The 14839-nt window shown below is 35.1% G+C and overlaps 1 protein-coding gene across 2 annotated transcripts in view; it reads right to left on the reverse strand.

Moving 5' to 3' along the window:
• Positions 1-860: 860 nt before the first annotated feature.
• The window catches only part of LOC100716044 (cytochrome P450 2C25-like), a 45724-nt gene continuing 31745 nt past the window's right edge, over positions 861-14839 (reverse strand). The window contains exons 6-9 of one of the 2 annotated variants that reach the window (XM_063233831.1): positions 12212-12353; positions 9148-9335; positions 2973-3114; positions 861-1389 (exon numbers count right to left, since the gene is read on the reverse strand). In XM_063233831.1, the coding sequence (XP_063089901.1) occupies positions 1208-1389; positions 2973-3114; positions 9148-9335; positions 12212-12353 (654 nt within the window). In that variant the 3' untranslated portion in view covers positions 861-1207. The remainder of the gene's footprint in view (positions 1390-2972; positions 3115-9147; positions 9336-12211; positions 12354-14839) is intronic. The other variant, NM_001278754.1, reaches the window with a different exon arrangement.

Below are 14839 nucleotides of genomic sequence, written 5' to 3' on the forward strand. Positions count from 1 at the left end.
TATAATATATTGAGGGGCTTTTCTGACACATTATTTAGCAGAAAAGCAGTGCATGGTAGAAGTAGCATGTAGCATGAGCTTATTTTTATAAATAACCATATATAACTGTTTACATATATAACTTGTGGTGGTAAAGTACAAACTTGTATATGTAAATATAATAATTGTACAGTCACACACTAATATATTAGATTAAAAATACATGACATAGCAAGTTTCCAGGGGAGATGAACACAGAAAAAATAATGATAGATTTCATTTCTCACTTGTGTAACTCAAAATAGAGAGAAGGGAAAAAGATAAGTAGGACTATTTTGTCTTAGTTGTTTAGTTGTGCATGTCCTGGAAGTGAGAGGAAGCTAATGACTTCAGGGCTATGACATCAAGTCAGCATCACATTTATGTTGGCAGTAAAACAATGTTTAGGCAGTGAGAAAATTACAGAACCTAGTGTAGCTTTCATGATCCATTGTTCTTGTTGGAAAAGAGAATAACATAACAGAAGATTGCAATATGCAAGCATGTATTTATACATGGCTCCAACTTAGACACATAAAGTACTCTTCTAACTATCTATATTATGTTCACAGAAAACACCAAAATGGGACATGGATTCTAACACCAATTATCATGCTTCTCTCTTGATGAGTCTTAAAAATACTACCCTCCAGTTTGGAGCAACTGTTGAACATACTATATTGCAGAACCAAACTTCCCATAATGCCTGGTGATACTCAAGAACTTCTTCAACCTTCCTTTCAAATTCTCTGTCCTTATTATATCATTGTGACAGCATTTGCATTCTATTTTCTTTCTTTTCACATCTGAGTTATGCAATAAAGAACATTATAGACAATAAATCAGCAACTCACAATAATTTTTAATTATAATATACAAAGAAAATGGTACCGAATTATCATTTTGCTGTTATATATTAATAAGACATTAATCATCCTGCATTGGATAAGATTTAGCAGCACGACTGTTAATACAAGTATTACAGACCATAGGAAATAGAAGATATATTTATGATGTAACATGTAGCACTCTCCAAAATGGAGGAAGGGCATTCTGTCCATGTAGAAAGAGTAGGAGATGTAAGAAGAGAAATTGAGGAAAGCATCACTAATGGATGAAGAATATGGATGATGCATGAAAGGAGGAAATTGCAAAGCAATGGCATAAAAGAAGGCAAACAAGGTCTTCTTCAGACAGGAATAAAGCAGAGCTTGTACAATGGTGGTAGAGAAGCAAATCCATTGACAGTTGGGGTGGTATCAATGTACTTCAGGTCAACCACTGATTTCAGGTTAAAGTGTTGTAAAATGGATGTTAGGAATATAAACAACTCCATGCGTGCCAGGCCTTCTCCCAAACAAATCCGTTTTCCTGCAAATGAGAAACACAGGATAGATCCATTCCTTGTTTGAAACTAGGACTATAAGAAGCACAATGTTTGTTACAGGCACAATGAGAATATGAACTATTTGGCAGATAATAGAATGAATGAGCAGGTGGATAGATGAATGGGTGAATGGGTAATGGGTGGACAAGTGTTTTCCATGTTTGACCTTATGCAGGTTTTATTAAAAAGTACTTATTGCATATCAGCTTTAAATGAATAGTTTCAATAACTATTGTTAGATTGTAAGAATTCTTTGGATGATTCAGATTTTCTTGCACATTTTTCTAGAAATACTACTTCCTAAATTTTGTTTTCCAAGTCTGATGCTCCACAATCTTTCTTTCCATCCTGCACATCTTACAGTCCTAGCTCTAGACACAAATAATTTTCATCAATCTCCAATATTTTATGTAAGCTGCTCTCTTTGAAGTTTTCTTATAATACATCCATGATGTAAGTCAAATTTAACTTCCTTTCTATTATCATTGTGACCTTATAAACCCTGAAATCTTGCCTTTTCTGGAATTCCTCCAAATCATATATGCTTTTACTGAAGAATAGATCACTTAGAATCGTAATTTCAGGTTTATTTACCTATTGCATTGATATGTGAATTTTTAAAGAGAAGGTTGTGTACTTTTCATCACAGTGTATGAATTGTCAAATATAAAGCAGGTATGAAAACTTATGGAAATAAGAAAAAAAGTTCAAGGTTTACATCTAAAAGAGATATATGCCAGTGTGGAGAAACAATATTCCAGACATACGAATGTGACTGGAGGGAGAGCAGGGAGCTCAATGATAACTGCATGGTTTCATGTCATGTCCACCATGTTTTTGTGAGCCCATGGGATTTGACAGGTGTTCTGACAACTTGTAATAGAGTAAGTATCCTCTCGTGGTCCATTATCCCCTTAAAATTTTTTGGCTTTTCCACCTCCCACTCTCTCTGTCCCTTTTAAGACATCTCAAGTGTGTTTCCTGCTTTTACCTGATGATTATGCCATTTTACTCAACATAGGGAAGAATGAGGGAGGAAGAAGCCTGTAGTTTCTCACCCCGAACATGGCCCTGAAGCAATAATACTTCCCTCCTTTATATCACATTTCTAATTAATTAACATAAACTGTTTGCTCATCTGCTTCCTTCAGCCAGTGTGAGACTCTGTTGTGTTGTTCTATGGTTGTAGATATTTGCATATGCATAATGAGGCTTTCAGGTGAGCAACACTGCTGAGAAATTAATCACTGTTTGGCATGGTATATCTTTTCATGGTTGGTGAGGAAGTTCTAAATGTGTTTTATCTTCTATCCTGGAATCTTTGACGATATATCCTGAGAAGTAATTTTAGCTTTCTCAATTTGGAAACACATAGTCAATTCCAAAAGTCCCATTAATCAGGTCCAATAATGAGCTTGTACCATTATCAGGAAAAAATATGTGGGTACTCCTAATCATGTATAAACAGGAAATCTACTAGCCTCAGAGTAGGAACTATGTAAATTGCAATGGACCCCCAAAAGCCATTTTATTCCCTGAAGCACACAGAGAACTGAATTCCTATTACCTGTGGAGAAAGGCATGAAGTAATCACTTTTCTTAAACTTGCCACTGTCATCTAGAAAGTGGTTAGGGTCAAATGTCTCTGGGTTGGAAAATTCTTTGTCATCATGCAGCACTGATGTCAGGGATGTCAATATAGTTGTACCCTGTAACCAAGAGGCAGAAATAAATCAAGTTATAAGGAAGTCATGGAGCTAAAAATATTCCTTGGAAATCATTTCATCTATAACTGAGAAAAGCATACGAATCTGTAACAAACAAGGATGAGTTTGAGACCAAAGGTAGTTATCTTGCTAATGATGTACTTTGATCACATTAATTTGTTTGTTTGGTTGTTTTTTTGGTGGTACCTGGATATTGAACTCACAACCTTATGCTTTCCCAGCAGGTGCTTACACAGCTAAGCTGAATCCCTGGCCCATTCAATCACATTTGAAATCATGAGTAATAGGTGTTTGGTCCCAGAAGTTCTGCATTTGTGTCTTTATCCTGGAGGGTATGTGGGTATGTGTCTGTCCCCATCTGTTGATCTATTTCATTGCTGCAGTTTTCACACAATGCATGGATTACATTTAAACCAAAGTCTCTGTCTGCACAGGAAATGTCTGTATTATCTGTTCACAAAGCTTTGTAAATAAATACCTTATCTAGTTAACAACATTCTCTTCTAGAACAATATCTAAAACAAGTATAAAACTATTGAGGATTTATCACTGCTTGCAGTCTGTCTTAATTTATAAACATAGAGAAAATCTTTGTTACAGTTTAAGTCAATCTGAAGGTAAAGCAAATGATAAAATTAGAAATACTATTTTGTAATAATTCTGGACAGGATCATCACTTCAGGTAGTGAACCTTGTTTTAAAGCTAAAACAATGGGTGAATGATTTAGAAAGTCAGAATTTGGTACTATCTTGAAGTGGTATGCCATGTATTTTCATTCATTACATAAAAAGCAGAACCTCTACAGTGCGCAGTACTGGCATATGCCATCTTATTACAGGAGGAACTTAGCAAGCCAGTACTGGCATAGGCAACATTAGAGTTCCTATTTCACTTACATGGCTGAAGGGAACAGACACAGTGTTATGGATTAAGAACTGGTGGTCAACTTAATGCCTGCTGGATTACATCAGCATGGCCCTGAGTGTAGATGCTCCACCTGAGGAAAGTTGCCAGCATAAATAGAGAGGTGGAGAAGGAGAAGGAAGGCATAAATGTGTTGTTGCGTTGAGGCATTGAGGCATTGTGGGTTCTCCTACGAGTTGCTGTTTGAGCCATTGGTTCTGGAGAAGCTTTAGTCCTTGCATTGAGCATTGATTTCTGGCTCCGAAGGGGAAGTTGTGTGTTGCTTGGTCTCCAGGATGAACTCATCACGCTGGCTTCCTGGCATGTACCCGACTGTGCTTGTTGTTGGAGGAGCTTGGGCCTCCGTGTTGCTGAGGATGGCTATGGTGCTTTGCAGGACAGCCCTGGTCTTGCTGTGAGTGTGACTTCGTGGCTTCAGCGTAGAACCCTCCTCCCCACCAGCACAGCTCCTTCACCCCACTGGCATGGACTTCCTGGCTTCCACCACTGACCTTTGGGCCTTTCTGGCATGAGTCCATAAAAGAGACTGGCCTGAGTCCTTCTTGTGGGCTCTGGACCTCCAGTTGGACTTATGGGAGGCATTGTCATGAGCTTTGGGTTTTCATCTGGACTCATATGAGACATTTTGTGGGATTTAGGCCTTGACTAAATATTGTTTTTGGTGTTGTGGATAGATTTCCTGCATTTTCTTGTGTTAACTTCCGGTGACCATTATAAAAATAATGTTATAAACTCCATGTCCTGATTCTAATTGTTCTCCGCACAACCCCTGACTACAACACAGTATATATAAAGGATTCTAGCCAAAATCATAACGGTAATCTGATCTCTAAAAATCATACACAAAAGATCAGGCTGAGGAATATTTTAAATGAATGGAGGCCTGGACTCTTCAATAGGATCAACATACTGAAGAGAATTTAATGAGCCAAAGAAGGGGAATTGCTCCTGGGTGCAACATAGTACAGGAACAAGATTACCACCATTCTGTACTAATAGTTGAGTGAACCTTGAACAAAAGAAAACAGTAGTAAAGTAGATAAATACTAGTAAAATCTAAACATAGGCTCTACATTGAAAATACTATTGGATAAATGATAACTCCTGAATATGAATGCATTTCTAATATTTAGATAAAATTCCTGTTCTAGTATATATATACTGACATGTTGAGGCACAGACAGATGTTAAGTAAACATATATGCACTCTCTTACATAAATAAGTTTATATGATCTCATTTTATTTATATCTTAATTGTTTTAAATACAAAGGAAAAATAAAATTCTATCCCTTCTGTTTACCATTGAAAACTGGCCTATAATTTGTTTTCTAAAACATTATTTCCTTGAGGAGGAGATAAATTTTGTGGAACTGGAAAAACCTTTGGAGATAGTTGAAGTGGGAGAGGAAAGAAAAAGGAAGGAGAACCAAAAAAGATCAAAATATAATGGATATGTATTAGGATATGTCCTTCAATGAATGGATTTATTATGTATTACAACCATATTTTAAGAGAAAGAAAAAAAAAGAAAATGAAATAAAGCAAGTAATATATGAAAAACTCTCATTATCGTATGAAAACATTTATGTTTTCAATAAACGTTATTTAAAGAATTAAAAATTAATGAAAAAATATGAATCCTGAATAATACTTTAAACTATAAATAAAAATAAACTCTAAAATATTTTTTGAACATATTGTACAAGCTGAACAAAAAACATTTCAGAAAAAGATTCGGGTATGTATTTGGCACCTGATGCCGATCAGTGTTCTTCCTCACATCTTCACAGAAAGTTCTGCTGGACAGGAATGTCTTATATCACGCATGAACAAACTTACCATAGGCAAATTTTGCCTGCCACCTTTTGATATAGGTGGTGAAAAAATAAATTAAAAAATCAGAAACTATCTGACAAGAAAATTTACCCAAAATTTAAACTTTAGTCTCCAAAATCATTGATTATGATCATACCCATTGGTCTACCAAATGTCTATGAAACCTTACGTAGCACCATAGCATAGGTCTAAAAGGGCAGCAAAAGTCCATGGCTGGTGAAGTCTGACATATTCACCTGGCATATTTACTTTTATCCATTATATAAAAGTCTTTCAACTCCTATCTAACACCATCATCTCCACTAATGTCAGTGGCTCTGGCTTACAGTAGAAGAAACAATTTATCTGACTTGTAAGGGAAATCACCTGTGCTATGTCACTTATTTATATCCTAGACTATTTTATCCAGAAGAATATGAACTGTTCTTTCCTTAGGACTCAAATTTTGTAGGTTTTGTCATTCAGAGGACACCAGTCACAGCATGAATTGTCAAGAAGAGACATGAGTGGGTATGAAGTAAGCAGATAAAATGCTCTCACAAGCAGGTCTCTAAAAGTGATGCACTGGGTTCAGGCACAGGCAATCCCTATCTGATGTGTCAGATAGGAAATATCCCAACATTCCTTAACATTAGCTTTAGTTGCAAATATTAATAGACAAATGTCTTCTTGTGGTATTGTCCATTCATGAAAAGTAGATAGGGTGATGTCCTAATCCTTATACCAAACCTTCATTGCTGGATCAAGTCCCTTTACTTCTTTTGAAATCATCAATTCAGTCTTGTCCACACAATAAACAACAATTGGAACCTTACCAATTCCATTACCTGTTCCCTTTGAAAACAAAAGTTTTAATTTTATTATTTTAACTATAAAAGTAATTTAATCTTAGCTGCAGGTAATTTGTAATATAGCAACTAAATGCCTCATAAATGTAGGACATATGTGCCACAAAGCATAGCAAAGCTTCTAAGACAAAAACTGGTCTCAGGATTTCAGATGTGGTCTCTGGCCATTAGAAAAATGCAAATTAATGCCAAGATTCCGTTTTATTCCAGAAAGAATGGCAATCATTGATCAACCAAATAGTAACAAATGCTGGTCTGGCTGTGGTAAAAAGGGAGCCCTCCTTCCCAACAGGAATGCAAACTAGTACAGCCATTAAGGAAATTATATGGAGATTTCTCAAACAACTGAAATTAGAAATTCCATATGATCCAGGCCTCCCCCGCTAGGTACCTTCCCCAAAGAGCTAAACCCACCATACTACAGTGATACACGTGCATGCCAATGTTTATAGCAGCAGAATTTAATAGTTAAATCCTGGAAGCAATCTGTATACTTGCCAATGGATGACTGGATAAAGAAATGTGGTATTTGTATATAATACAATACTACTCAGCCACAAAGAATGGCACATGTGAGGCAATTGTTACAAACTGACACATGTTGGAAAATATAATGTTGAGAGAAATAAACCATTAACATAGCTTGAATATGGTATGACAGCTTTCACTTGAGGGGGCATAGTATTGGCAAAAAATGATAAAGAATAAATGGAGCTACAAAGAGATGAATGTCTTGCAATAGAAGTCATCCAAGGGAACAAGTGTGAGAGGTGAGGAAGGGAAGGACGAATAAGAAGAATAAAGATATGCTATGTACATGAATCTAATAACCACACTTACTGTAAACGGTATAGGCCATAAAATGAACTAAGAAAAATAATATCAATAGAAATGGGAAATGTGATAGAGGAAAACAAGGAGGGGAAAGAGATTTTTAAGAAATACAAAGAAACATGCAGTAATATTTACGTGTTACTATTACCCAAGATGTCTGTAAACTATATGAACTGCAAATATGCACAAATCATTTTTTTTTATTTTAAAAAGGTGTCCAGTGTGACAGACAGCAATGGAATTCAGTTTTGAATTAGAATAGGAAATGTCATGTCATCATGCTGCCTAAGAGTGCAAAATGCTCTCATTCTGGAAGAAGATAAACATCATCTGAAATTCTGTATTTTTCATAATAATATCTGGAAAATAATAAAAGCTTAATTAGGAACCTGAAAGATACAACAAAGTGGTCATTAAAATGAAAATATCTACAGAATAGAAAGTTCTTCTCTTATCTTTTCCATTATCTTGATATAAGGTACCAGATCAGATAATTTTGCAGAAGGAAAATGTGGACTAATAGGTTATGAACATAGAGAAGTCATGACTAATATGTTGCACAGAAAACTTAAATATATATATGTACTTGAAAATTGTATATATTTAAATGTAGCCAATAAACTATATGCAATCATACCAACAGTTATAAAAAATAGATCTTATAAATTTATACATGCTTTCATGACAAAAGTTTACATAAAAATAATAGAATATGAAAAATTTTAATAACCTGATACACATCAATCAAACTCTACTTAAGACATCATTCTCAGCAGTGAGACATTGTAGCTCTATTGCTTCCTGCAGGTCAGAGATCGAACAGCTTGTTCAATACCACTAACTCTGTTCAGCACTCTCCTGAAATTCCTAGCCAATATAATAAGAACAAAAAATTAACCACATGAGAACTGAAAAATAAGAAATAAAAAATAACCTCCAAATCAGGAAAGGCTATAATGAAAATTGAAGTGCAACTCCAGATAAATGATAGGTCATTAGTAATAAATTTTGCAGTGTTACTAGATATAAGATCATTGTAATAGTAAAATGAAACATATTTTAATATATCAGCAACAAAGAACAGGCAAAGGCATTTCTAAAATTCACATCAACAAAAGTTTTCATTGTATCAAAAATCTAACAAAACAAGACACTATACTGAAAACAAGGTTGAGCAAATAAAGGAGCCCAAGTAAATATAACTAATTCATAAACTGAAAGTTTCAATGAGTCAAAAAGTCAACTCTTTCGAAATTTACCTACGGATTTACCATTACCCTTGTAATAACAGAATCTTTGCAAAACTATCAGGCTAAGGCTTGAACATTAATTTCTAAGTATAAATACCTCAGAAGAAAAAGTATCACAAAAATAAAGCAAATGTTTACACACAAGACCAGAGATAAGGATGTGTTACAAATCAATATTTTCTAGCCTGGGAACAACATAAAGGTCTCAACTGTCTCTCATGAAATGCTTATACTTGTGTCACCTTGTGTTGGCAGAACTGGTATCATAAATTTGCAAACAGCAAGAACAGTTTGGGTCCAAGTAGATGAAATAAACTCACTTTAGGAATCAGGTAGTTCCTGAACTTAATGTCACGGGTCACTGCATGGGGCAGACTGTTTGGGACGAGGTCAATGTATCTCTGGATCTCATGTATCACAGCATCTGTATATGGCATGCGGCTTCTGTCTTGCATGCAGGGGGTTCGGTTTCTGCCAATCACACGTTCGATCTCTTTCTGGACCTTATCTGGTAAGATACAAACAAAAAGTGATGGGATAGGACAAAAATGGCACAATTTCACAGCAATTCAGGGTTACATGAAACAAGATGAAGGCTTCCAATGGCATTAAAAATATAGATTATATGCCCAAAAGTGCATTTAGATATGGATTCAAGATAATATACACACAAATCTCTCTTCTAAAAACTAGACACTAATGCAACACATTATAAATCAGCATATTAGTAATTTATGTCTTTAAAAATGACAAAATTACTATTCTTACACAATAAACTTGGAATCATAATTAGGTTTATAAATTATCAAAGTTTATTAAAAATTTGATTTAAAAATTTTGATTTCATTTCAAAGAAATTACATCAGATCTCTGTGTGTGTGTACATTTTGTGTGTGTTAGTCCCATCTTATCATATCCAAAATGTGGTCGCTAAACAGTTTACCAGGTTCTACTAAAATTTATATTCATGTTTCTTTCTTTTTTACACTCTGCTCCTTTTTTACCTAATTTATAATGGTTTCCATATCTAATTACCTCCTTGTATGGCAAGATGAGAATTCTTACCTTTATCTTGGTGCGTTATACATAAACAATGTCCGCAAAGAGATACACACATAAACACTAGATAACATACAAAAGTTCAGATCATGTTTCAATTCCAACTATATTATTAGCTATATTTATATTTCTTGTTTAAAACATTGGCTCATAAATGGTAAGGTCACAACAATAATGTTTTGTTGTTGGTAGTTTATTGGGCTTAATCTTGTTTCTATTGCAATTCCTAAAGTACTATTCTCAGATTACAATTATTTCTAAATTCTCAGGAAATCCACACACTGACAAATCAATGCCAAGTCGTTGTAAGACTTCTGTGTCCCTTCATGCCTGGGTCATTGTCTCAGTGTTCCACTGTGAAGCGGGAGTTTTGTAGGCCCGCCTGATTTCCTGGTTTCCCTGACACTCATCTTCCCCCATATTCTCTCGAAACTGCTGGAGCCAGTCAGTGACTTCCTCAAAATTGGCTCCAGGCGTTAGGCAGAGCGCGTCCTCCACTTTTGCTTTGTTTCGTTTGTTGCCTTTTTTTTTTTTTTTTTGGTAAGGGGGGATTGAGAAACAGACAATACAGAATAACATTTCTGGCAAATACACAGGACTTAACGTATCTTTTTATTAAAATGAAGATATTAATTACTCCTGAGAATTATGGTGTTGTTCTGAGTAATAGTCTTTCACATATGATGTGGATATTTCTCTGAAATGTTTTTATTTTTCTCTTTGATCCTGATGATCTGAAATTCCAGGGCCCATTGCTTCAATTGAATGTTTTAATTTCTTTCATTTTTCAGAACTCTTGCAGCAAATTTTCTAAGATAGAAAAATATGAATGTCTACACTACAAGACTTTCACTCTCTAAAGGATATAATTGACGGGCAAGTTTCAGGCAATGAGATGAACAAAAGGGCTGAGCTTTCTAAAGTTTAGTAGACCTTTACCAAATTTCCTTTACAGTTTTTGCCTCACACTTTCTGTCACTGCCCAGACCTCTGAGTATAGGCTTTGTTTCATAGGCTTGGAATCTTGCAAGAACAAACCTCTCTTTTCCTGTGCAGGAAAATCAGTCAGCTGGTGAGTGGAGATGTGCAGACAATTAAAGGAAGGGAAGCCTCATTTTTCAGGTTTATTCTCTGCCTTCCTTGACAGTTATTATTTCTAAACGGCGAGCCTTACAAGGATGGCAGAGACACAGGTCATGTTTCTTCTTTGGGAAATCTCCCTTTCTGACATAATTTAGAGCACAATATCCTCATCCATGTTCAATTAAAAAAAAAAACCTTCAGTCTACTCTCTGTGTTTCAAAGTTTTGGTGCACACTTGTTGACTACTTCCTGGCATCTTCTACTGCTACATATCTTAAAAGAACTAATTATCACTAGAAATTATGTTATTGTTTAAATGAAATTCTGACACTGGGCTGAAAGAAAGGATATTTCTTACCTGGTGCATAACTGAAACTCTTAAAGGTAAATTTATAAAGTAAATTTGTTCTTTATTGTACACTCACTTTTTATTTTGTTAAGCAAAAGTTTTATAGAACAGACCTCTTGAATAATAAATAACATTCCTTGCCAGGCCTGGTGGCACATGCCTGTAATCCCAGTACACTGGAAGCCTAAGGCAGAAGTATCGAAACTTTGAGCCTGCTTACTTTATAATTGAGCAGTTTCCTGTTTCAAAATAAAAATGAAAATAAAAATTTCTGGGCAGATAGCTAAATGTAAGTCTCTGGAGTTAATCACTAGTTCTATAAATAAAAGCAACAACTACAACAATAATTTCACTAGAAAAACATCATCTTGCTAAATGAAAACACCTTTTGGATGTATATAAACTTATAGACTACTTCTTACAGTAGAATTACCTTAGGCTCATATGCTAGGATATCTATTTATGTTTCACCAAGGATTTTATTTTCTCTAGATAATAATTAGAACTAACAGAATGAAGAAATGTGTCTTCAAAAATTTATTTTTGGTATGCTGCACAAAGGGGCCTTTTTGGAATGAAATTCAATACCCAACCCTACTCCAGTTTATGTTGGCTGTGCCAGCTACAAATCAGTTTCTTCAAATTCAGCACTGCCCCAAAGTTTTCTCACTTCTCATGCTCCCACACTATCTTCATTTTTCTTGAGTTATTATTCCTTTATGCTCAAAGGTGCTCCTCTGTAATCCTATCATCAAATGTAGACAGAATGTACCTGAGATCACAGAAGATTAAATAGTAAAGCTTTACTAAGACAAACAAGAACACACTACTGATATCTCCCCAGAATCTCTTCAAATTCACTTGCTAATCATCTCTCATGAAGACTGTCTTACCTGTGACATGTGGGTGCTTCATCAGGAGCAGAAGAGCGTATCTCAGTGTTGTGCTTGTTGTTTCAGTCCCGGCAACAAACAAATTAGTTACAGTGGATACCAAGTTTTCAAAAGTAAATTCCAAGCATTGGTTGTGTTTTTCCTAGGAATATTTTGATTCTATTATCTGACAAGTTATTTGTCAGCATATGTCATTACAGTCATCCCATATCACCCACAATGTTACAAAAGTGATCAATATAAAACCTGGAGAGTGAATATTAGAGTACAGCATGGCAGAGGCTGGCAGGATACCACATGTAATTCTACACCTTATGTCATACCTCCCTAAAATTTCTATCTGTGAGAGCTTTTGGACCTAGTTGAGCAATGGAACATTTTACTTTTCCTAAAAAAAGTTAGACAGAAACTTATTTGCTCCATTTTCTTCTCTTTTTTTTCTTTTTACTCAAAACATAAAGAGGAGGGAGGAGATACAGCAGATCTTACATTGGAACATCAGGCTTTAACATAGAAAAAAAGACCTCTATCCTAAAAATGCTGAAGTAAAATGGAAGGCCCTTGACTCTCTAATGTTCTGTATTACTTCTGACATGGGCCACCACAAGACTCATTTTAGTACTGAAGCCAATATGTTTAAACCACAAGTAACCATATTTTTTCTTATTACATAAATACACTGTTTATTAAGAAATAAAAAAGGGCCAGAGATTTAACTCAGTGGCATAAACGCCTGCCTTGCAAGTGTGCGGTCGTGAGTTTAATCCCCGGTACTAATGAAAAAGAAAAAAGGAAATAAAAAGCAAGTACTATGCCATGATAGATGGTAAAAGCTTGACTCAGGAGTTTGCTATCATGTTTCTCTGCAAAACTTTCTATGGGTTGAGAAATACCTTCAGACCCATTATGAAGATGAAAATATTCAAATACTAAAACCTAGAGAGACTCATAGTGAGTGGAAACAGGTTTGCCTGGATCTGATGAATCTGCATGATTTTAACGCAAACTTGAGACCACTGGATTTTTGGTCTAGGGAAAAAGAGGAGGAATGAAAAGGAATGCATAGGATGAAGAGATACTAAATCAAGAAAACAGAAGGTAAGACATTGTCAAATGGAATGAAGAGAAGAATGCAGGTAATGAGATACCAAGGGTAAAATTTAGGACTGAGAAGATGATGTAAAAACAGAATAGACATCAATACAGCAACTTAAATAGTGAGCAGAATAGATCCTTAATATAAAATGGTACTATTTTTCTGGCTAGTCTTTCACTCAGTATGGTGAATTTACAATCTCAGGTCACCTGCAATAGGTCTAATACCATATAATCAGCATCACTAAAATAAACTCAACTGTCTCAACACTTGTACTTTCTAAACAAAGACAATTCCTCTGTCAGAAATAACAAATTAAATGACTCTGAAGTCTAAAGTCAAGTTGAAATTATATTGAAGCAGCGTACTCATAAATCATTATGATTGCTTCCAGTTTTCAAATAAATTTTAAGAATTAGTTCATTGCCCTATAGATTTAGTGGCCACAGATACATAGCTTATTATAACTAAGCTAGGCTTATAAAAAGTATTAACAGAAGCTGGTTTGATAACGTTTGCTTGTAATTCTAGCACTCATGAAGTTGAAGCCAGAAGATTGCCTTGACTTGGAAGGTAGTCTGCGTTACATAGTGAGATCAAGGCAGGCCTGAACTACACAGCGAGACCCTGTCTCTCTCACACACACACACACACACACACACACACACACACACACACCCAAAGTGCTAAAAGAAATTAAAGGAAAACTATATGAATGAACACACATTCCAACATAGAACAAATATTGACATTGTTATAGTATATTATTGGAGTGATTTCCCAAATGTGATTGATCAAAATATTCATCAATTGGTCCTTCCACCAAAGCCAGTGTTATCATCACAAATCATTTGAAGAAATGGCATTGTGACTATAGGGGCCTGCACTTGTAGCGTCTTACAGAGTACTTGATTAAGAAACTATCATTCTGTTCATAAAATTTGGCTCCTCCTATTTGACTTTCTGTCATCATTCCTCAGTCCTGAAGAAGGCAGATTTGGGGACAGGGCACTGTGCTGATCAATAGGATACTCTCACTTCAGAACTCAGATTTGGACCTTGTGATGGTTAATAGTTAACACAGAGCTTAGTCTTTGTTTCAGTCTTCATGGATTTAAGTAATTCTCCAGTGGTATTAAGTTAGAAGTTTTTAATAAAGAATGACATTGTCTTTTCTATTGAATGCAAGAGCTTAAAGAAATCTCCATAAGTCTCACTGACATGTGACAGATAGAACAGAGATGAAAGTGATCACAGATAACAACAAATGCATGTTTTGTGAAAATCACTTGGAAGTTAGTAAATAAATGGATTACTGTTGCCTTTGTAGAATAACCATGGTAATTACTGAAGACAGAAAAGAACATATTCCATGAACTAATAGACTACAATATATTTAAATCCAGTTCTCATCCATAAATTACACAACATAAAATTAAAAATTAATCAGCTTTAATTTATAATTTAAAATGTAATTGGACACCAGTCACCCATATATGAACTGTTAGATAAATCTTTATGTTAAATGTCTC

This window comes from Cavia porcellus, unplaced genomic scaffold (genome assembly GCF_034190915.1).
Source record: "Cavia porcellus strain 051 isolate PalLab524CR breed Dunkin Hartley unplaced genomic scaffold, mCavPor4.1 scaffold_2, whole genome shotgun sequence".
NCBI lineage: Eukaryota > Metazoa > Chordata > Mammalia > Rodentia > Caviidae > Cavia > Cavia porcellus.